This window comes from Musa acuminata, chromosome BXJ3-10 (genome assembly GCF_036884655.1).
Source record: "Musa acuminata AAA Group cultivar baxijiao chromosome BXJ3-10, Cavendish_Baxijiao_AAA, whole genome shotgun sequence".
NCBI lineage: Eukaryota > Viridiplantae > Streptophyta > Magnoliopsida > Zingiberales > Musaceae > Musa > Musa acuminata.
The window spans coordinates 26,366,213-26,393,580 of NC_088358.1; the positions used below are offsets into that span (position 1 = coordinate 26,366,213).

General features: G+C 40.7%; 3 protein-coding genes, 1 long non-coding RNA gene and 2 pseudogenes across 5 annotated transcripts; 2 read left to right on the forward strand and 4 right to left on the reverse strand.

The window, feature by feature from the left end:
* Positions 1 to 27,368, reverse strand: part of LOC135651913 (protein REDUCED CHLOROPLAST COVERAGE 1-like) — a 101,157-nt pseudogene that overhangs the window by 33,519 nt on the left and 40,270 nt on the right.
* On the reverse strand, positions 215 to 11,323 carry LOC135651791 (protein REDUCED CHLOROPLAST COVERAGE 1-like). 2 transcript variants are annotated; one of them, XM_065172217.1, is made up of 7 exons: positions 11,119 to 11,323; positions 9,359 to 9,542; positions 7,231 to 7,362; positions 7,010 to 7,122; positions 6,731 to 6,866; positions 2,369 to 2,526; positions 2,204 to 2,243 (listed from the first exon to the last, which is right to left on the reverse strand). In XM_065172217.1, the coding sequence occupies exons 1-5, from the start codon at positions 11,181 to 11,183 to the stop codon at positions 6,854 to 6,856; spliced, it is 507 nt and encodes a 168-aa protein (XP_065028289.1). In that variant the 5' UTR covers positions 11,184 to 11,323; the 3' UTR covers positions 2,204 to 2,243; positions 2,369 to 2,526; positions 6,731 to 6,853. The 2 variants fall into 2 exon arrangements, with proteins under 2 accessions (XP_065028288.1, XP_065028289.1); XM_065172216.1 differs by lacking the exons at positions 2,204 to 2,243; positions 2,369 to 2,526 and adding an exon at positions 215 to 509.
* Positions 1,582 to 2,479, reverse strand: LOC135651424 (plasma membrane-associated cation-binding protein 1-like). The gene is made up of 4 exons (XM_065171491.1): positions 2,369 to 2,479; positions 2,154 to 2,243; positions 1,976 to 2,093; positions 1,582 to 1,892 (listed from the first exon to the last, which is right to left on the reverse strand). The coding sequence occupies exons 1-4, from the start codon at positions 2,477 to 2,479 to the stop codon at positions 1,582 to 1,584; spliced, it is 630 nt and encodes a 209-aa protein (XP_065027563.1).
* LOC135651792 (protein REDUCED CHLOROPLAST COVERAGE 1-like) overlaps positions 5,138 to 27,368 on the forward strand; it is a 39,433-nt pseudogene continuing 17,202 nt past the window's right edge.
* On the forward strand, positions 16,092 to 17,846 carry LOC135651293 (uncharacterized). Its single transcript, XR_010501829.1, has 2 exons — positions 16,092 to 16,259; positions 16,734 to 17,846. It is a non-coding gene; the product is annotated as an uncharacterized LOC135651293 (long non-coding RNA).
* Positions 23,206 to 27,246, reverse strand: LOC135650667 (protein REDUCED CHLOROPLAST COVERAGE 1-like). Its single transcript, XM_065170174.1, has 2 exons — positions 24,701 to 27,246; positions 23,206 to 23,483 (listed from the first exon to the last, which is right to left on the reverse strand). The coding sequence occupies exon 1, from the start codon at positions 27,103 to 27,105 to the stop codon at positions 24,910 to 24,912; it is 2,196 nt and encodes a 731-aa protein (XP_065026246.1). The 5' UTR covers positions 27,106 to 27,246; the 3' UTR covers positions 23,206 to 23,483; positions 24,701 to 24,909.

A 27,368-nucleotide genomic window follows, 5' to 3' on the forward strand; every position in this document is an offset into this window, starting at 1 on the left:
AAGTTTCCTTGATGGAAGGCGTAAAAGAAGAAGGGCAAGTGTGTGTGTGTGTGTATATATATATATATATATATATATATATAGAGGAAGACCGAAGCTTGACGACGAAGAACAGAACGTGGTATCACCGACTGCAGTGGGCTCCATGCATCAACGTTCATCGATTGGTCATAATGTAGTGAACGCTCATCATTCAACCTAATGACTCCAACCATTCAAGTTAAATTACCAATAATAAATCATTAATTCCTTTCATAATTGGTTGATATGTTACAAGCTGTTAATTGGGAATTGGGATGGAGTCCAATCCCAGGAAAGTCATCCACCTTAGCTTAACTCGTGGAGATTAATAAAGAAATCATGTACAGTTTTTGCAAGTGGAATGCCATTTCTTTTCGTAATCTCCATCTAATTGCGTGTCTTTTCCACGAGGAATCATCATCGTCGTCCCTCGTAATTGCATCCCGTTCACGTCTCTCGTCTTCCTTTGCCTCAACATATTATTGGGGCTGAGTTCATGGAGAACGCGTAAAGATTGGTAATGCTTTGAAGGATCTTGTATCCACTCCATAAACACACAAGTATATAAATAGATTAATCTAATACGTGAGACTTCGATTAACATGAAATCTAATAACATATTACTCCCTCTGTGCATTAACGTAAGAAACATGTTTCTCGTGAACAAAATCAATCATAGTCATAGTATGATAGACAAAAAAAAAAAAACAGAAATGACACCACACTGCACTTAATAATGATATTACATGGTCTGCATGTCCCCTTGCCGAAAGCAAAATGAGAGAAACCAAGACATAGTTACGTACAGGAGAAAGAGAAGCAAATTTGATAGGGAAAATAATGGCACAGTTGACGCGCCGTGACGACAGCCCCCGGCCAAAGCAATAACGCCGACTAGACCCGCCCTGACGACTCCCGCTGTTGAGAGGCGACCTCCGACCCTGCATGGTTGACCACGACCAGGCCGGACAACGACCTGCCCCTCGCCCATACCCTGCTACGAACCGCTCCACCACGCGACCCCAGCAGCCGCGTCAGACGCCATCAGAGGTACCCCCTCACTCCAGCAGGCGGTCAAGTCAGGTAATGCTAACCTCCTCTATAAATACCCCCAAGTCCTAAACAAAAGAAAAAAAAGAAACTCACTCAGACACAAAACACTCAGAGACTCTTCTCCTGCCTCATCCACAACCCCCTCCACATCTTTTTCTAACTTGATCGTCGGAGGGGTCGGGTCGAGCTCCCGGCCCGACCTGTGTGCAGGTGCGAGACGGTGTTGCCTCTTCCCGAAGCTGCGGCGGAGCTGCCTCCCGAACCGAACCGCCGACCCGAGCCACCGAGCTCGGCCGCCAGGAGACCCCGAGGGACGCCGCCCGTTGACCACCGCCTTCCGGACCCGGACCAAGCCGCGACAGCCTCAAGGCCACGGCTGAACAGTTACTGACCGTAACAAAATTGACGAAGAGACAAGAGAAAGAATAATAAATCATGGAAACACTGGGTGCGCGGTGGTGGCGAGGTGGCGGTGGAATGATTGGTTCGGGAGGCTGGTGGTTTATATCAAGCCTTGGCGGGTTCAGCCGCTGGCTCGGCCGGTTTCTCCGTCTCCGGGGAGGGGTCCGAGGGAGCCGGGTCGGCCGGGGCAGGTGCCTCTTCCACCTCCGCCTCAGCCTCTTCCTTCTTGATCTCCTCCGCGGTTTCCGGTGTAATATCCTTGCTGGTGCTCTCGACGGCCGGTTCGGCGGGAGCAGGCGGCTCCTCTGCGGGGAGTAAGGTGGACACCTGCTCGAAGAGGAAGATCACGGGACCGGAGACGAGGCCGGGGCCGTACTTGGCGGCAGCCTCGCTCACCGGCTTCGAGCCAGGGAACTCTGCGCAAGGATCTAATCTCATCACAAGCCCTTCCGCTATCACCTCAAAACAACTATAACATCTGTGACAGAGAAAGCATTACCGATCTTCACTAGTTCCTCGATGAACTTGATCACAACAGTTGATTTCTTCTTCAGTCCTGACCCCGTCGGTTTCTTCACCAGAGTCTGTCGTCGTCCAAAGCAAGTATTTGCAGAAGGCTGTAAGTATTTGATACAGAGTCTGTGAATAACATGAGGATGAGTTCAAGATCGATAAACCTTGATTTCAACGGCAGAAGTTTCGTAGATCTCCACAACTTTGGGCCGCAGGTCAGTCTTCTTCTCTTCGAACTCCTTGCTGATGTCCTCCTGAACCAAACAAAGGATCCAGTAGAGATCAGATCAAGTCGAAGGGAGAAGAAGAAGAAGAAGAAGAAGAAGAAGAAGAAGAAGAAGAAGAAGAAGAAGAAGAAGAGAAGCAAAACCCCATGCACCTTCGATTCGTCGAAGGACTTGCATGCCTCGGCGGCGGCAGCCTTCTTGCCGTTCCTGTCAAACACCTTCTTGATCGTCGGAAGGACTTTAGACTTCCAGTAATTCACCATCTCTGCTCTCTTCCTCTTGCTCTCCTGTTAGCTCAAATCGCAAACACCTGTGTCTCCAAAAGAAGAAGCAAACATCACCACACGACTAAACTATATGAGACCAAATGATCGGTAAAGAAAGGAGGAGAAGACGTACTATTAAACTTGCGTCTTCCTCTCCACTCCGCTCCTCTGCCTTTCTTCTATGCCTACGATCACCAATGTATAGTATGCACGAAAACAAAGAGGAGAGCGGAGCCATGTGCTTGCCAGGGAAATATACAAGGACAACGCACCAAATCACCCTTGCACTGTTATGAAATTACGGTGTAACCCTTCCTAAAGCTCAGGTAAAAACGACCGCGTATATGTAATGCGGAGGGTATTTTCGTCCTAAAAGTAAGGATCGCCGGCTCAGCAGAAGGTTACAGTGGGGAGGTGACAGCTGGAGGTCGCAGTCGCCTATTGTCCTCGTGTGCCACCGCCGTCCGCCGAGCCCCGTGGGAAACGAAAAGAGGCGACGCGAACCGGGAATCGGATCGAGGGGTGGCAGAAACCGGGGTTTGTCGCTTTGGGCCGCGGGGCCCGTTGGGGAGCCGTATTGGTGTCTCCTAAGGACCACGTGGCTTCGGGGCACACAGATCCGCCCTCCGTCATCTTTATCCCACTTAAAATAATATTTAAATACTTTTTTTTTTCAAATCCCTTTTGGGGTGTCATTTTTTTGGGTTTTTTTGTGTGTTCCTCGAAAATATTATTTATTTTAATTATCAACAAAACCTTTAGGACCCCTTATCAACAAAAAACATATATATATAGATTAAATTGGAAGAAATTTCTTTGAGATATTCTAAGATTTTGATTATGATTTTTTTAAGTATTATGTTTTTTAATGGTCTCCCGGGGAGGTTTTAATTAGAAAGAACTTCCACCTAACTATGGTAGCGAATAATTATTAGATTTCCACAAAGAATTCTAATTATCATGGAATATTTTATTTTATGTATTAGGCTTTTCAGATAATAATATATCTCCACTTATACCCGATACATTGCAAGAATCCGAGGAAGAAGCCCTTGTCATCATCACCAAATGAATGAGGCCATGCTTCGAATCATTGTGATGGGTGATGTTTAGGTGTTTGCCCGAACAAATTCCCCCTCCTTTTTCTTTTCCCCAATTACTTACTTTTCGTGCAATAATGTGTCGTGATATAAGAAATATCTACCAATTTTATTGCATTGCAAAGAGAGTCACCCATGTTCGTCAAATCCAATTCATTCACCAACGTAATTTGGCGGTAGTGCCAATCACATCGGATGGGCAACTCCATTGACTCTATCTTAATTATGAACATAAATTGCATGAACAAGTAGAATTAATGAAATAATAAATTATAGTGCATATTTAAAGAATTATTGTTCCCTTACGCTCAATGGGTTGAGTCAGGCTCTGACTCGACCATGGGCTCTTGGGGAATGGGTCGAGTCAGGCCGCGACCCAACCGCTGGTTCCTTGGATTTACATTTCACCTGAGCTAATATTTACCACAATGTCACGACCTTAGCTAGAATTGCCTAAGGCGTGATGCACCCTTGCGGCCAAAGACGCGAACTTAGCTTGGGTTGCCTAAGTCGTGAGTCACCCTCGTCGCAAAGACGCGAACTTAGCTTGCGTTGCCTAAGTCGCGCTTCGCCCTTACGATCTTGCTCCACAAGGATCAGCCACTTTGTAACCTCTCGCAGGTCCCGAAGGACCTGTAAAAGAGAAAGAAAGTTAGATCGAAAGAACGAGCAACGGACAAGTCCCGAAGTCTTGCGAAAAGGAAAGCTTTACAAGCAATTCGACGAACACCCTGTGTGCACAAGAGAAAAGAGGGAGAGGAAGAAAAACAAGGCTTTCAAGGATGAACGAACAGCTGCAAGCCCACAAACAGCCGCTCACCTGGTCCCGGGCGCAAAACCAAGTTCCCGTAAAGGTCACGTGCGAACTTGCGAAAGAGTGTTCAACGCCCGGTATATAACCGAAGCCCCATCCAGCCATGTGCCACCCGGGGGGTTCCTGGGTGCTGAGATGGCTGACATTTTGGTGAGCAGAGGCAACACTCCGCTCACCTCCCGCGGCACGCGAAAACGGAGTCGTTTTGGGCTGTTTTGGGGCTGTTTTGCTCGGTTCGGTGAGCGGTCGCTTTGCAACGCTGCAGCTTGTTCGAACTTACATATTTACAAGCAAAATGACTCAAAACCATGAGGAAACATGCTGTCGAGCAGCTGTACATGCGGGTGTGAGCGACGAACGGTTCGTTGAACGGAGTTGTTGCGGGTGCGCGACGACCGTTCGTGACAACAAGCTGCCGCAGGCCAACAATAGTGTGGTGTCTTAGCAGACCCGGATCCGACTTGTAGCTCTTAAGCCCCCAAGCATCGGGAGCAGCCCAAAAAGGGTGCTCCTCCCACAACCCAAAACCATTAATGGACCAAACAGGTCCGGAGCTACTGCTCCGTTCCCCGTCGTCCGACCCGTATTGGGTGGGCGCATCCTCACCCTCCATCATCGATCCAAGGGCCACGATGGGGTCCGGGGAAATTTTCGAAATACGTATTTCTACGTAGACATGGGGCGATACAGATCAGAGCAGGAGTTTTCCGATCGCGTACCCGCCTGCCTCGAGAACGTGGGACCCGTCACTGCGGTGACAATGACGCCTGCGGTGATATAGTCAGGCATGAGAGACACGAGTGGGGAGAATACGTGAATACGAGACTGAAAAAGCGATGACTGGTTTCGGGGCAGGGGACGCGGTCATAAGCTGCCAACGGCCTTTGTGATGGTTAGATCTCAGCCCTTCGTCCCTTATCATAGCCCACTCGCTGCTCCTCTCTCCTCCTCTCGCTATCCTCCCATTGCTTCCGTTTCTAATCGCCTCCTCCTCTGTCTCTCTTATCTCCAATGGCGACCTTCGCTTCTTTGTCTCAGTAGACGGGCCAAAAAGGAAGAGCAAAGCCTCTTTTCTATCGGCGGAACGAACGCTGCTCTTGTGAATTCGTGGAGCCCCTCTGTTCTTCCAGGTGCCTATTTGTTCATGAGCTTGAGAATACTGGCATCGTAGTATTCGTCGAAAGTGTTGGGTGTTGTTTATTATTGGTATTAGAACACCGCCCTCCATTCATAGAAGTTAATGGGTTGGTGTTCAATACTTTTTATTGGCTCCATTTATAGGTTAAGTGTCTGATTCATCATCAATTTCTTTCAGCAACTACATTAGCATCTTAGTACAGAGAGAAAAACTGCCCAGTAACACAAAAATATATATTTTTAAATACTATAAATAATCTGGAATACATTTTGATTTTAATTAAAGAGTGCACAAGCATCTAGTTAATATAAGTTGGTTTGTGTTGCAATTAAGTATCAAACACTAAAAGAATTCTGAAACTATGAAAATATTGTTCATAACCAATAAAAAATACCTAAAGGACACTGTTATGCAAAAACAGTATGGCCTTTGCAGCGAATTCTCATTTAACATCATGATTTTGAAGACTAGCTGGATGTAGGACATGTTTCTCAAAAAATATTTTTCTAGTACTGATACATAAAGCTTGAGTATTTTGATTATCCACATGCACAACAATTAAGAGTGAGGATCTACTTCTGTTTTCTAGGTTCAGTTGGACTCTCTTTCAAATACTTGGACAGGTTATATAGCAATAAGGCAGTATCTTCTTGAACCAGAAGCAGGGCAGACAAGGTAAAATAAATGCATGCCTATAATCAAGTGATTGGTAGCAGGCAGCAAGAGCTGTAAAAACTAAGTACAATTTGAAAAATTTTAAGTGAGTAACTTGTTAGTTGCTTGTTATAAATTAGCATAGTTTGCTCACTATATTATGTTAGACCTGATTTATTGCCAATATTTACATGAAACAATTGGCTCTATGAGTGTTAAGTTCAAAATTTATTCAGTTTACCACTAATTTAGATGCAAAAATTAAGTACAAGTTGAATTATTTCAAGTGACTAACTTGATATTTGCTATAAATTAGGTTATTCTGTTAAACTATATACTACCTAAGACCTAATTCACCACCAAAGTTAGCATGAAATTATTGGCTCTATAAATGTTGTCTTTGACATTTATTCGATCTACCACTTAAAAAATCATTCAGGTAGCAAGCGGATATATTAAACATGTAAGCCAACATGACCAAACATAAATACACAATTAGATTCTCAGAAGTATTTAAACAAGATAAAGGCTTATCAACATACCATTAAACCCAGATTCTTCCTCTTCAGGGATTCAGCATCTCTTCCTCTACCATCTTGGTTGGAATCAATGAAATCAAGGAGATCAGGCATAGGATATTCATCATTTTAGTGGAAGTAGAAAATTCAGTTGGCACATCTAGTCAATGAAAATATTAATTTTAGTGCACGAGGATGACGTTATATAGATCACGTATATCAGCAATAAGTGCAGAGTGAGCATGCTCACAGTATTTGTGACCTAAAGCATGTTAAACCTAATCACTGCAATTATTGCTGTACCTCAGGTGGCCTTTGCTGGCAATAGATGCATCAGGCTTCCGCGTACCATTTCGAGCAGCTTCTTGCTGCTCAATAGCCTTTGACTCAAAGTACTCAAGCCAGGCAGCAGCATCCTGCGAAATCAAATGGCAACTCTGTGAGTCAAGAAACTAAATCGATGCAGAATTAAGAAAAAAAAAGTTTTATTGATGTCTCTCCATATAAAGATATGCATAAATCACCTGAGTACGCAAGTCATCTGGACCAAGCTTTGCTCTAAGTATTTGTAATGTTGTTTGCTCATGTTGAACACTCAAAGGATATGCTTCCATCAAGGATAGTGCAATAGCTATCGCATGGTAACTTGCTGCGGTCTAATGTAATGTAGAAAATTAGATACATATATTATATATATACCTAATACTCTTCATATAAAAATAAAATAAGGTCTACCATCCAATGCAAAAAAATAATAATGGAACTACTTACATCAGACATTGAAAGTTAAAAGACAGTTAGTGTGAGATCATTCAATGAAATTATAAATCTGGTTTATCACAGGCAAACCTGGAAAAGATATTATCATTATACTATAAAGTTGATAGGTTTTTTATCTGCCAAAAATTAACTTTCATGTTATCATAAGAGAGCCAATCAGAGGACTAATTTGAAAAGGCAAGTTAGTATCAGAAGCTCTTTTTCTGAAAAAGAGACTGTTTTGAGACAAAAAAACCACTTCATTCCACGTACACATGCAGCTAGTGTCCATTATTTTTGTGTTCCTATGTATGTCCATCTACATCATGTCTGTGTGTGTACCATCTCCATACAAGAACACAAGAAAACAGAGATGCAATTTTTTCCCTTACATAGTTGGAAACAATTGGTGTTGGTTTTGCAATGAAATGAAAATAACAAGACGAAGATATGGGAACAAGTAAAATTTTGAAAGAGTGAGACAGAGTGTATGTGGCAGCAAAATCATGTATACAATGAAATCTCATATTTTTGCTTTAAGAAAATATATAGTTCTGAATCAAAAGATGGGAAGAAAAAAAGTGTTGACAAGCATCTTAGTGCAGTACATTGTAAAACACCTTTTAGAACAAAATCTTATATTGATATACTTGTAAGGAAAAGAGAATAATGTAAAAGGTAACAGTCAAAATCAAATCTATATTCCATAGACTATGCTTTGTGGATCCCCATCTACTTGAACTATTAAAGATGATAAAATAATGAGCTCTTCCCAATCGATAATAAAATATAAACTAGTGACTTACAAAGTGTTCGAGAAGTACCCTTGGACATATCTAGAAGATAGTCAGCTCTAATAAATATTGGAGGTGTATACAAAGTGGCAGCCTAACACTCTTAACACTTGCACATTAATTCAGTATCCGGGAGGGACAATGTACGCAGCCTTAACCCCCACAAGTAGAAAGGTATGGCTCGTACATTTCAGAGGTCACAAAGGAGCCAAACTAGATGTCCCACTAGAGTATGGATATGGAATGCATCTAGAGATATTGAACTTTTTATTTGTCAAGTAACCTGTGTTTCAAAATATAATAGAGTATCCAAAAGGGAATGCCCATTTTGAACTTGGAAATGATTGTTTTCTCATGTTGAGTAGAAAGAGGAGGTTAGAGAGAAAATAGAGTGAAGGAGTTCGCTTAGGTATTAAGCTGACTAGGTCATCCCAGATGACCTTGATATGAAAGCAATCCTTTTCTTATAGATCCCAAAACCTTTTGTACTCTACCACATGATAGATTTTAAGCTCATCTGATTTTGCTTGATGTACTTGTTCAAACCCAAACTAACAAATTAAAAAGGAATGAATTGCTGTCCCATTTTCTTATGTATAACAAATCTTGGTTGCATGACCGAGAATGGTATACTCTTGTTAGGGCAGAATAATAATGTGTGTGGCAAACTTTGGCTAATGGGTTCCAGAGATTGTCTAATGAAGCATATAACTGAACCCCTTGATAACAGGCCAATGATGCTCCTAATTTATATGGATTGCTGAAAGTCGAACCTGCTAACTTATACTGCTTTGGCAAAGCCCTCTCCCACACAGCAGAAGGTCAATAGATAAGGGGTTCTAGATCACCTAATTATCCAGGTCACTAGGTGAGCAGATTAGGGGTGAACTAGCTAGAAGTCACTCTGTAATACATGCCTTATCATCTCAAAGTAATTAATAATGTTTCTGTGGGACTTCATTAACCAATTATTGTAATAATTTATGATTTCTAACACCGAACTACAATAAGCATCAGCTGCTTATCTTAAAAGAATGTTATGACTACTTCAGAAATAAAAAGACACAAGAAGAAACAGAATTTGAGAACAAAAACAAACCTGAATGTGGTCAGGACCAAGCAACTTCTGATTGCATTTCAAAGCTTTATGAAGATATCTAAGTGCCACATGTATATTTCCCAGGCCTTCCTCCATCATAGCCACATTAATATATGTAGCAGCTGTGTTTGGATGAGATGGTCCACAAGTAAGATGCACAAGATACAACGCACGTTTCACATACCTGATTAACAAGTAACAGGAGAAAAATTAAGGGTGATGGTAAATAACATATAATGGAAGCATGGTCCTGGCTTATTATTTCCAATACAAACACCAAAACATAACAATACTAACCTGGAAAGTAAGAAGCTTAATTTTTGTTAGTTTCTGTTCTTCAACTTTTTATGCACACATTAATTTTCAGGTACGAAGTAAATATTAAAGTTAAATCTAGAAAGCCATTGTTCTCAAATTAAGCTGCATTCTTTGTGGCAAAAAAACGAAGAAAATGCCATCTTTGCATATTTTAGCTAATATGCATAATAATAGAGTAGACATAACCAAAACCATAAGACAGATATGTGTCATGGAAGCTTTAATATTAAGTTTTGCATTGGCATGTAAAAAAAAAATTCTCTGTTTAACCGGTCATATCAACCAACCCTCATGATAACACATCAAGAATATAAACCTCGGTGCTTCAAAACACAAGCTAAAAATGAGCAATGACCAAACAGAGAAAACACTCAAGACATGTCACACATGAGACTAAAATAGAACAATGGCCTTTGTCAACGGCCATAAAAATTTATTCCCCGACTAGACTGAGAAAAATGGGAGAAACTTTATGAAATTTGTCTGGTCTCTTGACAAGCCTATGACAAGAACCTATTCAATCTCCTTCCACAAGACTAAGTGTTAAAATTTTTAAGTTTCCTCTTCACCATTTGGCTAATAAATCCATGTTATAACTAATCATGTGATATTAATGGAGCTATCTTCTTTCTCCAACCAAAATTCCGATGTGTTCTTTCTCTCTCATAAGATGGTCACAGTGGACCGGAGGAACCTGAATTTTTACAATGCTGATAAGTTTGATAAACCATTTGTCACTCTTTAAGCTTTTAAAGAATAACATAAGAAAAGATATAGATGCAATTTTTTCTAAATACTTTGTTACCATGGTACTCCTACGACAAACTCTGTATGTTTAAAGCTCTATCCTTCACTAATTAATATCATAAAGCTTTCTTTGTCATAGTTAGAAGATTTACATTATTAAATAGCTTCTGACATGTAGACATTTTTTACATGTGCTGGGAAGCATGATATACAATGAACAAATTGTACAAATATCTCAATCATTGCATTCATGCTGAATAACTTACAAACTTCTTTTCAATGCTTATAGTAGAAGAAAGGCTTCTCCTTAACTTTACAAGTATTATGCTAAGAATGTTGTTTTAAGTGAAACCATCTTTTTAGTTTGGTAATCTAGAATTCAAGACTAAAATTTCTACTTTTATGTATTAATTCATCAAGATCATTTCATGCAAATAACCTAGTTAAAAATTTTTGACCGTTACCTGCCAGAAGTCTTCTTCTTTTTTTCTATCTAGAAGAGGCACTAATTCTAAGTTTATATCTCCTCGAATCCTAATATATTATACTGCAATAATATCTTATAAGACAGTACCAATGTTCAAGTCATTATAAAAACAAAAGATGGAATATCTAATAATTCAAGATATTAGAATTCCCAATCAAAAGAACACTATCTAAGATTTGATACTACAACAAATAAGAATTGAAGTTACTTTAGAGCCAATTCAGTATGTTGAAGCCTGTAGTAAAAAACAGCTAGGTCGCCGTAGCTCTTCATTGTATCTGGATGATCCAATCCAAGCTCCCTCTCATTTATGTCCAATGCCTTCTGCTGATAAGTTGTGGCCTAAAAGTTGCAATAATTTAGTATAATCCCAGCCAAAGACAGGAGCACAGGTTCAAAATTTATAACAGAAAGTTCCTAAAAGTCATCCCTAATAATTGAAGTGATATATAAAATTTTTAATAGTAAAAAACACCATATAGCATATTATAATATTCATCTTAGCGTAAGAAACCATAGTGGTAGAATACTGTTTCATGGTTTAACTCGATTCAGATCTTTGCAAAAGCCATTAAAAAACAGATAAATCCAATTAGAATTAGACATTGATCTACTAAAAGAGGACACAAGTCAGGAACACAAATGCTGTATTAAAATATTGAACTGTGGTTTATCGCTCTTTGATCTGTTTCAACCTCATGACCCACTAATGGTCCTGCATGCACTTATTCAAGGCATAAATTAGCTACCAACTAAATTTCCAACAGAATTACATGTCAATATTATGAAATATGAATTACAAAAAACGGTTTCAATCACTCGGAACATAATCACCCATGACACAAACTTTACATTACAATTCTCCAAATTTCAGATCGTTGGACTTGGCAAATTTAAATTGTCCATAATGGTGTATTTTTGACATTGGATTGGTAAAAACATAATTGATCTGCTCAATTTTACTCAAATAGACCATTTAACAAGGTTCCTTTTAAGATATCAGAAAAGAGAGAACCATGGCACATAACAGATCGTAAGATACTCCATAAGTCCATATCATAAGAACCATGGCCTTCAGTGACACAAATATCTGAAAGCTACCTAATTAAGGTCACCAGTATGGTAGAGAACAACAGCTAAAAGACTGTAGGCTCCAGCAGTCATCCGATTATAAGGACCACAGACTGCAATTAATTTTGCCAGAGCCTGCATCCAACTACACCTTCATACCAAAAGCAAATGAAAGAGAAAAAAGGTCTTTACAAAGAAGTTAACCTGTACAGTATCTTATGACGAATTACCTTTGTTCCATAGTTGACTGCGTCTTCAAGTTTTACCCTTATCAAGTGCCATTTTCGAAGACTCTAGAAGTTGTCGTGCATCTGCAGATGAGCATGCAACTTGCTGCAAAAGATTCAAAAGCACTAAGAATGTAAGATACATTATGGTAGATACCATATTTCAAATAAGACCATCTTAGCAGCTTTACCTTGTGCACAGGTACAAGGCTGATGATATCTGATTTGTCAAAGGGGAAATTTGAATCCATATCAAAGTCTCTGGGTGCCAATTCAATTCCCACCTAAGAAAATTGAACATGTAAGATGAAAGGAAAATTAAATATCATTTACAGAAATGAAAAATGATCATTACCTTGTGACATAGCCCTCTTAAAATAGCATATTTTCTTATATCATTATAGTTTGAGATTGTAAGTTCCCAGTTATATCGCTTTCTTAGAAATACTTCAAGCCATCTCCAGACTAGAAAGTGCACACGTATAGCAGAATGTGAAACATCAGAATCAGGAAGCCCAAGGAGCATGTTAAGTGTTGCAGCCATCAATATAGATAAATCTCCAGTATCAGAAACAGAAGCAATCACAGCTCGTACAACATGCTTAAAAGCCCTTACTATCATCTCATGAATACAGAGTGACTGAACATGAGACAGCTTCTCTGAAAGCTTGACCTGACAGATATTGTACATAATATTGCATTTAATATAATTAGGAAAAATACTTTGTGAAAGTAAAGATATATTCAGCCTCTTCAAGCTAAAGGTGACTCACAACTTGCCCAAGAGAGCGTATTCTTAGACCTCTTGTATGCATGAAATCAGTTAGAGTACGACCATCAACAGGTGATAGCTCCAATGACCCAAAATCTGAGACCTGAATACATGCCAAGGTACAAATAATACTCATTAACCATCATTCCATACTAAAACAGAAAATAATGAATTAAATATGAAAAAATTGTACTCAGGCATACCAACTTTGGGAGAGCAACTTCATCATAATATCTCATTGCCATCTCAGTTAATTCCTGTGGAGACTGATCATGAGAATAGATCAGCTTCTCATCTTCAAATTAATTGTAATCTTAATATATGTTTCTATGTAAGTTAAGATGATACACACACAGACAATAAATTTACATGTTATTTAGTAGTAATTGTGATATAGACAGGAATTAACTAATGATACATAGCCCAGATAAGTGTACATATGTACAACAGAACTGAAACTTTAGAATAAACAAACAAAGTTACTAATTCTGTAATAGTAAGACATGAATTTGCAACTGACAATCAACACCTGAGATAGCAGTAGAAAAATCAGAACATACACCTGAAATAAGGCATAACCTGCATATATTCATGTGACTTGTGCATACCTTCAAATGAAGTCCAGTATTAGATTCTAGCAACCTTGTATATACAGGTTCAGTCAACAAATCTTTGAGCTTGCAAGAATTCTCAGTTTCTTTGCTTTCTACCTTAGGTTCCTTGATAGGCAACTTTGTATTCTGTTTTTCATGCATCTCATCAGATGATTTCCTGTCAATGGTTAAAGTCTTTTCTTCATCAGAATCTGGTTTCTTTTTTGGGTTTTTAAGAATTTTAAGAGGCTTCCCAAGGCCTTCAACTCTTATCTCACTTTTTGTCTTCGTCGTGATTTGTTTTTTGTCATTTTCACCAACCTGTTTCTTGTCTTTGTCACCATTATTCTGATCCTGCAAAGCTTAAACAAACATCATTGCTACCCAGTGCTCTTTGCTTGGATTTACAAGAAATATACTAGTAACACTCACTACATATGCGATGTTCGGCTTCGTACATACCATCGGATACATTAAACTTCCAACTGCTGAAGCATAAGGAACCTTTTGTATTTTCTCTTTCTCCTCATCACTTGAAGGACTATGTTCCAAGCATAACTTAAAATGACTTGCAAGAGGAGAACCAATTGGCTTTGTATTGTTTATACTGAACCTTTTCAATACCTTCTCGATATATTTCTTCTATGACAATCAAATCTTCTTATACGACAACTAAACACTCTTAAATGTCTGTATGAAACATTTTTCCATAACCATACATACTCTGTAATATCACTATCTAGGGCTGTAAATGGTAATAAGTTGATCACATCAACTACAGTCCTTAAAACCTCATCCCAAAACTTTTTGGGTAGCTTGGCCTATGAAAACATACATTTGATCTTTTTCATAATTATGTAATTCATAAAGGTGTACCCGGAATTGTCATCTCAAGTTGGATATATATATATATATATATATATATATATATATATATATATATATATATATATATATATATATATGTAATTCATAAACGCTTTGTCGACGCCCAAAACACACACACACTGTGGCCTGTGAATGCATGTATTATTGTTTCTGTGTACGTGTCTACTACTACTACAACAGTACAATGTACATTATAAATCCAACTTAGATTTCACATATGAAATGGCACCAAATGGGTGGATGGCAAAAGATTACATTGCTCGACAGCAAAAGATTACAGTGCTCGATGAGGGAGGAATCACAAAGCATACATACACATCTCTTCGCTTGGCTTTGGGACTACTCCACGCCAGGCAATGTCTCCTCGGCTAATCTCTACGTGACGTCGAGTATATGCCTTGCCAATGGAGTACTCATTTCTCCTCCCTATCATTCGTGATTCATGTTTTTCATCTAAATAATAATACTCGTGTGATTAGTTATCATTTGTCGTAATCAGTCGTGAGGATTTGTTTATACTAATACGAAGATAAATAATGATTTATCATATGACGTCGAATCGGAGCAGTAATAGACATATTTAATCTTACATCAATCGAAGAATAATGAAATCAAATAAAAGCTAAGAGGTCACAGTTATCAGTATATGTTGTTTGAGACTTGCATCTCTCTCTCTCTCTCGAAGAGGCAGCGGGAACCACAAGCAGAAGACATCCAAACTGCAGCAGGCTGGCATGGAGCAGACCATAATAAATGCCAATCAAACTCCATCCAAGTCCACAAAAAGGTGGATTTGCACAAATAATTCAAGAGGAAGTGTGAGCATCAGCCAACCTTGGAAAGATAAAAGCTTCGTCTCTCAAGTGCAATCCATTTACGATGATGATGACAGACAAGGCTGACTGTCATGCAGCCCCATGCATTATACTCTGATGAATCACTGAAGGACTAATGGCTATTTTTAGCTGAAGCTTACATATCAACATCACGGAATTATGGATGACAGCCAGACTTGCTGGACCAGTCACGCTGATATCATCATTCGAGTTGATCGTTTCCTCCTCACGTCACAAAATTTTTTCACTCTATTTTTTTTGTCTTCGTTATTACCGTGAAAATGGATCCCAATGTTAGATTGATATATGTATATCTGCAACTTCATAAACTAAATAAAGATATTATTACTTCGATGATCAAATTAAGTGTGAGTTAAAACCAAGAATTTAGTTTTTTTTATATACATAAGTACATATACATATGTTATATCAAGACATGAATTAAAAATGGTTACTATAATTATCGGGTAGTTTAGACTTTGATAGATCATTAGCTTAGCTTTAATCATAACACCTTGCAGATGTTGAAGAGATAGATTTTATAACTATTTTTAATTTTCTGCAACGATAAATATGGACATATTTCTTAGAAATAGGCAGCGTTTGACCCAAGTCGCCGAGGAATCGGACGCGGCTGAAGTGTATCACCGATCGGGACGGGTTTGCTTTGTATGATAGCCTTCACCTTTCGCTAAGGCCAGCGTCGATGACGACCAAAACACGTAGTCTACAGCGATAGCCACCACCTTCCCCACCTTCTATTAATTCCTCTGCTTCTTCTTCGATCCCCAACCCCCCTCTCTCTCTCTCTCTCTCTCTCTCGCTCTGTTAACTCTTTGGTTCTATCGCACACGCAACGGTGTTGGGGAGAATCACATTAATTGGTGGAGGAGAAACAGATGAAAAGAATGGTTTGGTCTCGAGAAAACGCTGTCGATGGTTGCTTAGACACTCTCAAACCGGTAATCTTTCCACTTTCTTCTGTTTCTCCTGTCGATTAATATATATAAATATTATGCATTAATTTCAAGCAAATCGACCGTGTGAGTTTCTTTGGAAACCAATCTACCTTTATCTTTCTTATTGCATACAACTTTTTCTTCTTGGATCAAACATCTTCTGCAACCATTGATCACTCGCCAAGAATGTAGGGAAATCAAAAGTACTCTTTTGTCTGTAACAGTAAGTTTATGTGACCTTCCATCGGACAAAGCATATATATAAACATATCTTTCATTGTTCACAAGTTTTGATGTAATTTAATAGTTCACAGTCTTTAAACAAAGATATATTTTGTAAGAGCACGAAATCAGATGTATTATTAAGATCGTAAAGTATATACTCCAAGTTTGGGTGTTAGATATGGTCGGAAATACAAGGCATTTAAATCAACCTATGAACGAGCTAAATGCGCTAGTTTTCTCTTCCTTTTCTAGCTTTCCCGGGACAGTGGAAGAAGAAGAAGAAGAAGAAGAAATGATGGTCATCCATCAGCGGAACCTGCGAGCGACGAGTTCGTATCGGCCCTGGCGGCCGGCATGGGTGCCAAGCTAATAGTACAAGTCTCACCGGAGGCATCCCAATCCACGGGAGCACTCGCCGCCGCAGCTCGACAAACCGGAGGCAGACTCGTCTGCATCATCCCGGAGGAGGTGTCGCTCGCTCCCACGAAGGATGTCGTCGAGGAGTCCGGCGTGGACGACGCGGTGGAGTTCAAGGTGGGCGACCCGTATCACGAGCACATCGGCTGCTCTCTGGTGGGCTGCAAGTCCGACCCGTACGCAGGCCTGCTCGAGCTGCTCCGCTTCAATCCGAGGAGTTCGGTGGCGATCGCTAACTGTCTGCGGGGAGGGAGGAGGGGCCGATAGGCGAAGATGGGATGGAGGTGACGATGATAGGGAAGATTGAGGAGGTGGGAAGGACGGGGACGACGGCAGGCGGCGTGGAACGGCGGAAGAGCGCGAAGGGATCAGGGCGGAGGAGGCCGCGCAGCAAAAGCAGATGGGTGAGGAAGATCGATGAGAGGGGAGAGGAGCACTTCTTTAGGTTACCCATTTCCCTCGAACCTGTACGCGTATCGGGTGGCGGCAGAAGTGGGTGATGCGGCCGAGAAGAAGATGATGACGGTGATGAGCCATGAAGTACTACTACTGGTTGATAGATATCTCGTATGCCTAATGCTGCACCACTTACTTCATGGAAATCTCATCATATCAACAGTTCTCGTTCATCGGATCACCTCATGTTGGATCTGATCCTCGAGGGTTTCTTATGCTATGGGTTGTGATCATACAAAGAGTGGATAGAATTCTGAACCACGAGAGATGAACATTATAAATTTCGCGTCGACTGTGTCGTCCGCTGATGGCGATCTCTCTTTGCTGATAGAATTCTACAAGAACTGAAGAGGTGCTGAAACCATTTGTATCTTCCCAAGTACGACTACCTTGAAGACATGTCAAACGTCCAGATTCATTGTTACCATGTTGATTATTTGTTATTGTTATTATTTTTTCAAATTAGAGTATTTGAGGTTATCTTAATCTTTATAGATAGAATCTTGTCCGTACAAAGCTTAAGAAGAATTAGAAACCTAATGAGAACAAAAATGACAGTAGCAATGAGAAATAAAAAAGTCTGCTAAATGTATTCTTATTAATTTTTAACTTAAATATCAATTAATAGGTCAATAAAATTAATAAATCAGTTAACCTATTAAACTTGATTCGTGATATTTCATATCGGAATCTATACTATTATCAATTTTGACTGAAGTATTTTGATCAGAGAGATGGAATCATTAATTTACCTCTTACATCATTTGATTATTAAAGAAAAGAATAACAGCATCCTAAATGCATTGATTTAAACAAATTAGAATATACTGATTTCTGATGTTCATCGTTTCCAACTCATAATCAAGTCCATGATCAGGAATATCAGGTTTTAGAAGCAGCTAATTAAGCTTAAAATTTTCACTTTGAACATCACATCATATAAAAAAACAAGAGAAATTTCCCAACCCTATCAACGACTGAATGATTTTAATTTTGCAAGCATGAAACGCGTACACGAAAAGAATATATTACAGATAATTGCAAAAATTATTTTGATGGGCAGGAAAGTCGAGGTTCACAAAATCCCATGACTTACAATGTTGTCGGCTATAAATTTCAGAATCCTCAAAAGCGGAGGCTGACTCAGACGGGGCATCTTTGGGCGACGTTGGCTGCGGAGTCGGAGGCGATTCATCGTGGTTCGGGATGCGTCAACACGGTGCCGTCATGAGAGCAAAATGAAGAAGAAGAAGAAGAAGAAGAAGAAGAAGAAGAAGAAGAAGAAGAAGAAGGAGAAGAAGGAGAAGAAGAAGAAGAAGAAGGAGAAGAAGAAGAAGAAGAAGAAGAAGAAGAAGAAGAAGAAGAAGAAGAAGAAGGAGGAGGAGGAAGAACAAGAAGACGAAGAAGAATACGAAGAAGAACAAGAAGACGATGAAGAAGAAGAAGAAGAAGAAGAAGAAGAAGAAGAAGAAGAAGAAGAAGAAGAATCCAACTAACCATCATGGAAACAAGGAGACGAGGGGAAGTGTTGGAACAGATCGCTGAGACTAATGGAACAGATCGCTGAGACTAATGGAAAGGATGAGTCTACTGACTTCCCTTTCTAGCTTTCTACCCAAAAACAAAATTCAGGATTATTCTCCTTTTTATTGTCATATATTAGTCCTTTTTACATTAGACCTTAAAATACATAAGATAAGATATTTATAGAACAACTAAATTGAGTTTTTTTTCCCCCTTCGCATAGAATTATTCTCATACTTATTGCTTATCCTCACTCATAAAAGTATTTTTATGGTTGGATTTCTTGTTCTCTAAGTAACTTGGTTCCTATTTTCCAAAAATACAGGACCGAGGTGTCAACATTCTCGTCTGCATGAACTGTACGTAAAGACACTTGCCTTGTTGTCTTTTGTTTCTCGGAGGTAATCCTCCACATTCTACACCCTCAATAAAACGATGAATCTGAAATCTTCTTAGTCTACGAAACCCTTATTTATATTTCTGTGGAAGAAGAACAGTCTTCATCACACTTGATCATGGCGTGGGCAAGTCGACGCATGAAGAAAGCTACCACAGGAACAACACAAGACTTGACTTACTACTGCACTATACTACTACATTTCATGGACTTGCTGCAATCTGGTCTTCCACAAGAAGGGCTAAAGAGCAACCACTGAAACTGCCTCGTACTCCACACGCTTTCTGAATCTTTGGGGAAGAAGACAATAACCACCAACCCGCTGCTGAAGGTATATCGCCGCTGCAAAAAGCAAACCTTCACAAGGAACGATGACATCCCACACCAGCGAGTAAAAATCTCCGTCTGGACTTGCGTAGATGTACGATGAATCAATGCGACGGTTATAACTGCGAGAGCGATAAGCGTCGTACAGATGAGGCAAAGCTCGGGTGATCGTGATTCCGACGTAGAAGAAAGGCGTCAGGATCTTATCTTTGGAGTTCCGACAGACGTTAAGAACGATCTGAGGGAGCAGAAATCCGTCGAGCACTAAGCCAGCATAAGGGACCAAATCCTCCCAGCGAGAACCGTATCGCTGCCTGCTGAATTCCGACCTCTGCAGGTGGTGCCTTGAGCTGATGAGCCAAGTGAGCAGCGCCCCGGCGAAGTAGAGAGGCAAGCACAGCTTGAGCGTCGTCCACTCCGCGACGCGGTGCCCCTTGTTCTCGTCCGATGACCTCGCGGACCACGCCATTTGAAGCAGGTGGAAGGAGAGGAACAGTGCTAAGCCGGATAAGATCCTCACGATGACCTCATGAACGTCGAGCCACCCACCGCTCCGCAGACTTAGAAAGCCAGACCGACTGCGGTTCGCGAACAAGGCTTCAAAGTTCAGCACCAGAGGAATCACGTAGCCAAGGATAAGAACACCGAGCATGGTGATCGACATGGAAGGCAGGGCGTCACGGTGCTTCTTGGCGTGGAAGGTCTGCAACCCAATGCAAATGCACGACAACGTGAGAGAGATCATGACCATGACGATTTCGACATCCATCCTCCAAATCGCTTCAGTTACTTCTGCTGCGTAAATTTGCTGAGAATACAACTTTATAGGGTCAAAGTGCAGAGGGTCCTGCTTACTCCTTGTGGTGTTGATGGTGCCACTGATACGATCTCCCATCTTCGAGTGGAGAGGGGGAAACTGGATATTGATTAAGATCTCACAGTCAATTGCTGTTTGGTTTTTGGTGGGCAAACTCGGAGATCCACATCCCTTCATGCAGAGTGTTCCACTTCCAGCATCGTATATCCATCCCCTCAGCAGCGATGCCAAACTGTTCGCCCCCCTCAGCGGAAGCAGAGTACATATAATAGCTTATGGCATAGCTTACGTTCCAAACACTTTGATTCTTCGCGACCCAGTCAGCTGCAGGCACGAAGCTTGCCGTCTCCGACGTCGTAACGAAGTCATAATCATCACAAAACTCGTCGCCCATAGAAAAGACATTAGCTTCCCCCCATCCACTTCGGCCGCCGGCATCCTCCACCGCGATACTGAACCGCATGTCGCGGGAACATCTTCCATCTGGATACCTTTCCTCGCTCGACTGTGTGCTGCCACTTCTCACCTTGCAAGGCCCGCTGACAGAATCTATTAGGGTGTAGTTATATCTCAGCCCAGGAATCGTGACCATTCGCCCACCCGACCGGTGGAACGAGACCATGCTGAAGTAGCCAGGGTCTCTCTTCTTCTTGTTACTCCACATATGACCGACCACGTCCTTTCTTCTCAGCGTCAGGACAGTTGGGAACCATAAGCTCAGTCCGATCGAGCAATCACCAACAGAGGGACTCGCCTGTGAACTCCCTTCAAGAATGTGACAGGCTATGAGACAGAGACGATTCTTAACATGGTCCCAATAGCCTTCACCCATCATGGACTTCTTAGGCACCATCGGGACATCATATGAAAGATAACTGGAATTGGAGAATTCGATGTAGAGATGCAACCGGCCGTTCTCCGAGCACTGTATCATATCGAAGGACAAGAATCTAGCGGAGAACCCAAAGCTACTACTTAGAGTTCCACAGTTGCTACCGGTGCAGCCACTGCCGTAGTCTAGCTGAAATGTTCTACCAGTCATATACCGGAGGAGATGACTACAAACAGAAGTAGGCCCGAAACTTAGTGATTCCTCCTGGAATGGAAGAGAGGAGCATGAGTGGTTGGCTTGGGGGATCATCGTGAAAACATACTCCTTTTGAGCATAGGCTACAAGCGAGATGGGATCGATGTGGTGGGGCCCCAAGCTCTCGACAGTCCCGCTCACCAGACTGGTAGAGATGTTGGAAGTCTTGGGGTAGTTGAGCTTCAAAACAGCAGAAAGATGAAGTCGATCACCTAAGGGCTTGTAGAAGATCCCGTGACCAACCATACAAAGCTCACCGGAGGCGTCCCAATCCACGGGAGCCCTCGCCGCTGCAGCTCGACAAACCGGAGGCAGACTCGTCTGCATCATCCCGGAGGAGGTGTCGCTCGCTCCCACGAAGGATGTCGTCGAGGAGTCCGGCGTGGACGACGCGGTGGAGTTCAAGGTGGGCGACCCGTATCACGAGCACATCGGCTGCTCTCTGGTGGGCTGCAAGTCCGACCCGTACGCAGGCCTGCTCGAGCTGCTCCGCTTCAATCCGAGGAGTTCGGTGGCGATCGCTAACTGTCTGCGGGGAGGGAGGAGGGGCCGATAGGCGAAGATGGGATGGAGGTGACGATGATAGGGAAGATTGAGGAGGTGGGAAGGACGGGGACGACGGCAGGCGGCGTGGAACGGCGGAAGAGCGCGAAGGGATCAGGGCGGAGGAGGCCGCGCAGCAAAAGCAGATGGGTGAGGAAGATCGATGAGAGGGGAGAGGAGCACTTCTTTAGGTTACCCATTTCCCTCGAACCTGTACGCGTATCGGGTGGCGGCAGAAGTGGGTGATGCGGCCGAGAAGAAGATGATGACGGTGATGAGCCATCAAGTACTACTACTGGTTGATAGATATCTCGTATGCCTAATGCTGCACCACTTACTTCATGGAAATCTCATCATATCAACAGTTCTCGTTCATCGGATCACCTCATGTTGGATCTGATCCTCGAGGGTTTCTTATGCTATGGGTTGTGATCATACAAAGAGTGGATATCTGAGCCACGAGAGATGAACATTATAAATTTCGCGTCGACTGTGTCGTCCGATGATGGCGATCTCTCTTTGCTGAAGGAATTCTACAAGAACTGAAGAGGTGCTGAAACCATTAGTATCTTCCCACGTACTAACTTGAAGACATGTCAAACTTCCAGATTCATTGTTACCATGTTGATTATTTGTTGTTGTTATTATTATTATTATTTTTTCCAATTAGTTATCTTAATCTTTATAGATAAAATCTTGTCCGTACAAAGCTTAAGAAGAATTAGAAACCTAATGAGAACAAAAATGACAGTAGCAATGAAAAATAAAAATATCTGCGTATTTTGATCAATAATTTGAGTCAAACGAAATTAATACATCGGTTTGCCCATGACAAATGCTTTTAGAGATGGAATCATTGATTTACCTCTTTGATCATTTCAGATTCAATCGAGGGATTATTAAAGAAAAGAATAACAGCATCCTAAATGCATTGATTTAAACAAATTAGAATATACTGATCTCCGATGTTCAACGTTTCCAACTCATAATCAAGTCGATGATCAGGAATATCAGGTTTTAGAAGCAGCTAATTAAGCTTAAAATTTTCACTTTGACCATCACATCAGATAAAAAAACAAGAGAATTTTCCCAACCCTATCAACGACTGAATGACGTTAATTTTGCAAGCATGAAACGCATACCCGAAAAGAATATATTAGCAGAAATTGCAAAAGTTATTTTGATGGGTAGGAAAGTCGAGGTTCACAAAATCCCATGACTTACAATGTTGTCGGCTATAAATTTCAGAATCCTCAAAAGGAAAAGGGGAAAAAAGAGAGGAGAAAAATGCTCGTACATGTCTCTTCAATGGAGAAGAAAAAATGGGTTAATAGTTTCAACCTAATTCTAATGATTTGGTCAAAAGTTCTACGCTATTTCCATCCTCTCTAGACTTGGAACTTCATAGCCTTCTCAACAATCTATGTTGTGAACCTGCAGACGAAATGGTCTTCATCAGCCTGTACGGAAGAAGAAATGAAAATACTAGGAATGATCATGCAAAAATATTTTTGTGAATGATCAATCACCCAATTTCATTCAAACACCACAAATTAACCCCACACTCTACTCAGAAAGCATTTAATGTTGAGTTGAAAAGATGGCAAATGATATACATACATCTAGAAAGCTATGACAAACAACATACAAAAAAAAATTATATATGTTGTGCAAGTTGAAAACTCGACCACACATAAATCTTGCTTGAGCGTCACTACTGAATAACAGAGGCATACATTACAATTCAAGCAATCTACCTAGTCTGTACTGGAATGCCAAAAAGGTAGTGTGGCAGCTATATTACAAGTCTAATTTTCGGATAAATCTGCTCTAATTTGAGAATGCAAGAAAATGGTTGTAGATAATGTCATAAAAACAAAATCATAAGAGGTAGGATGCACAACCCAGCTTTCTAATCGGATTTAACATCATTATTAAATGTTGTACTGCTTCAACAAATGAACTGATAATCCCTGGTAGACTGGAAATCCAATGAGCCCAGAGACTCAAGACGTGTGATAGATGATTAGATCAACAGCAGTAAACATAGCAAGTGGAAGACTTAACTAAAAGGAATTAGGTTGGATTTGATGGTAAGCCATACCCTGGAATTTGCAACAGATGAGAGGTAATTAGAAAAAACAACTTAACTCCAGCAATCTGATTATCAAGATTGCAAATTAGAGAAAGCTACAATAGAAGCAAAAATCTGCGCCTCAAAAAGATGTTGATACTAGTTTCATGCATATCAAAACATCTTCGGAAGCCTGAAAATATCCGCTCAGTCTGTCTCTCTTGACCGGTTGCTTGGAAATTGGAATGGCTAGACCGGAACTAAAATATCGAGTCAGGCTTATAAATTACATGCATGATGGTATACTATGAGCTTTTTGATTGTGTGAGATATCAATACTGAAGATACTCGAGGTTAAAAAATTTGGGGATTTCAAAGGTGAATCATGATCAGTTCACAAACAAAGTTTCTTCCTAATAACTTATGTTAAACAGGATAAATTAATTGTATGCTTGAGAAACCAACACAAAATTAAAGCAAAAGAGATGTTATTGACAATAAAGTATATGGAGGTGCATTGATGAGCAATAAATCTGCAAGTTATGTAACATTGTCAAGCTAATTAACAAAGAAATACCTGGCTTGGACCATGAGGAGATTTGTCGCTTACCTTCCTGAACGTTCAATCTTGGCTTCTTAATAAAAAATATCAGTTGCCTGAAAAATAGCAATAACTAAATTATCAACATTGCTAATTTTTCAGTCACGTCCTCCTGGATGTGGCTTGAACAATAAAAAAAATTCTTTCCTGCCCATTTTGAAGTTTGTAGTGTTCTTTGCTCGTGACTAGTCGGAAGTAACATTTTCACTGGAAGATATATCTGTTGCACTTATAACATCACTTCCTCTTACTACTCTGCTATATATAACTTTAAATGACTGTGATCCATATGGCCTATTGAGCAAACTTATAGGCAGCTTTAGTGTCTGTTTACGGCGATTTCTACCCTTGATGTATATGCTAAAGCTTCCCTCACCCTCATACTTTTTGCTACTCCTGAAGACATGCCTTCCACCACTATGCTGTGCATCTTGTCTGAAAACCGTCTCAGATTCCAAGTCGGTAATTTTTGTATTATTTCTGTGAGATTCTTCAGATTCCCGTTTCTCTAACCAGTTACCATCCAGCGGTTTACAAATGTCTATAATCTGGGATATCTCATTATTCTCTTCTGTTTTGGTCCCTTCTTCAGTATTGTTATCCGATGGAAGGTCTAGACTCACATCAGTTCTTAAATGAGATGTTATAATTGGTTCCAACACGGATTCAGAAGTTGGACTAATGATGGGTGGCAAAGATGAGAAGTCCACAGGATGAGAACCAGACCATACTGATCCTGGCGCAAAGTCAGGAACGTTTGCACCAATGTTGCACTGCCATGGATAATGGTTTCCATGAAATATGTTACCGTTCATAGCAAAAGTGGTATTTGGAATGACTTGAGGTTGGGTATATGGTGGATATATAAATGGCAAGGGACGTAGAATGTGCGAAGGCCTAGGTGAAGAAGGATAAGGATGATGCGGTGAGGTACAAATAGGAGGCACCATTGGCATTACAGCCGTGGGTGAAGCATGCAGACGGGCACTCAATGGCCATGGTGTAACTGCAGAAATTGTACCATTAGGAGGAAGACCAACAGTTACAGGAACAGGACCAAGTACTGTAGCAGGGAAAGGGCTAAACGGTGCAGCAGATGCAGACAGCTTCTTGCTAGATACCTCTCTCCCATCATAATTAGAAGGTGGTAGTTCCATCGTGGGATAATCACCACCTGTTTTCTCAGGGATGAGAACCTTCTTGAAATTGAATTGATGGAGACTAGAGTAAGAACTGATACCAACATTGGTACATGAGGCTTCGTCATGATTATCTTCTTTGCTTTCTGCAGTGATGGGACACTCAGATTTTTTCCTATCAGATGTATTTGTTGACAAATTCTGATCATGATTCTCATTTTGCTCAACTCCTTGAACCTCATTGCTAGATACACAATTGTCAATGATATTCTTGGTGAGCATGCTACTACAAGATGCCACTTCCAAATCAGAAGATGATGGTTCTAGTAATTGTTCTGTTTCACAATCTTCCTTTCTTTCTTCTTCATGATCAACTTCAACTTTTTTATCTGAGTCTAAAAACGCATCCTGGACAGTGTCCTTATCTTGGGTTATGTTAGATATCTCAGATAGCTCTGCAGCATTTTCTGTATGTTCCTCGGCCAAAAATGATTCCTTTATTTCAGATGCATTGCCACCAATAGACAACTCTTGTTCCAATGGCATATTCTCCTGAAACTTTCGGCTATGTATCTTGGCAATTGTTCCTGGAGGTGCCAGTGCTACATCTTTATATGATGGAGAATTACTAAAACTATGAACCAAATTGTTGCGAGGCTCAGAGACACCACCTATTAGGTTCTTCTGATTCTCTAATACCTGGCTATCATGGCGATAATAGGGTGCATGAGCATCTAATGGGGAAGTCGTTCTTTCGACAGCACTCCAAGAGTTATGACTGATCTCAGGATTGGTGGATGAAGGCACTGACTTCACCCGATAAGTTACAGCCTTATACGCCTTCTGACCAGATCTGGTGTCTGGTGACTGAACTTGCATGTTAAGATTGTCATTAAAGCTTCCAGGAATAACTATCTTTTTCTTAAGCAAATAATACCCATTATTTAAATAAGAAAACTGTGGCTTGGATTGAACAGTTTCACTAGGAACATCATTCATCTGATAGTTGTAGGTTTTCCAGGTGCTTGTGCGTTGATGCTTGATTTGCTGGCTTGAACCTCCGATGGACCTTGGTCTTTGAACAGGTTGCCAACCATCTTCTGCTTCTGTATTTATCTCTCTTACATCTTCACTAAAAGAAGCAACCTTTTGCTCTGCTGTTCCTTTAGATTGTTGAGAAACAAATAACTGCTTTTTGGCAACAGCATCTTCATGTTTTGACTCAACACCTGGACTACTCATGTTCTCATCATCTTGGGTATCACTACCATCAGTCACTTGTTTCACTTCATCTGAAATAGTAGCTACTGAATCCTTGGACAAAGAATCTGCCACATTCAAGTTTTGAGATGACTGCACTTTCACCTGAATCAGTACAAAAATGATTGCTTGGTTTTTGCGATAAAAGGAAAACCAAGTGAAGCTCTTCCAATTAAATTTTTTTGAGAAACTTTAAATTCAAAAATAAAAAGGTTAGCATTCTTATGTTCATTAAATTGAGAGAA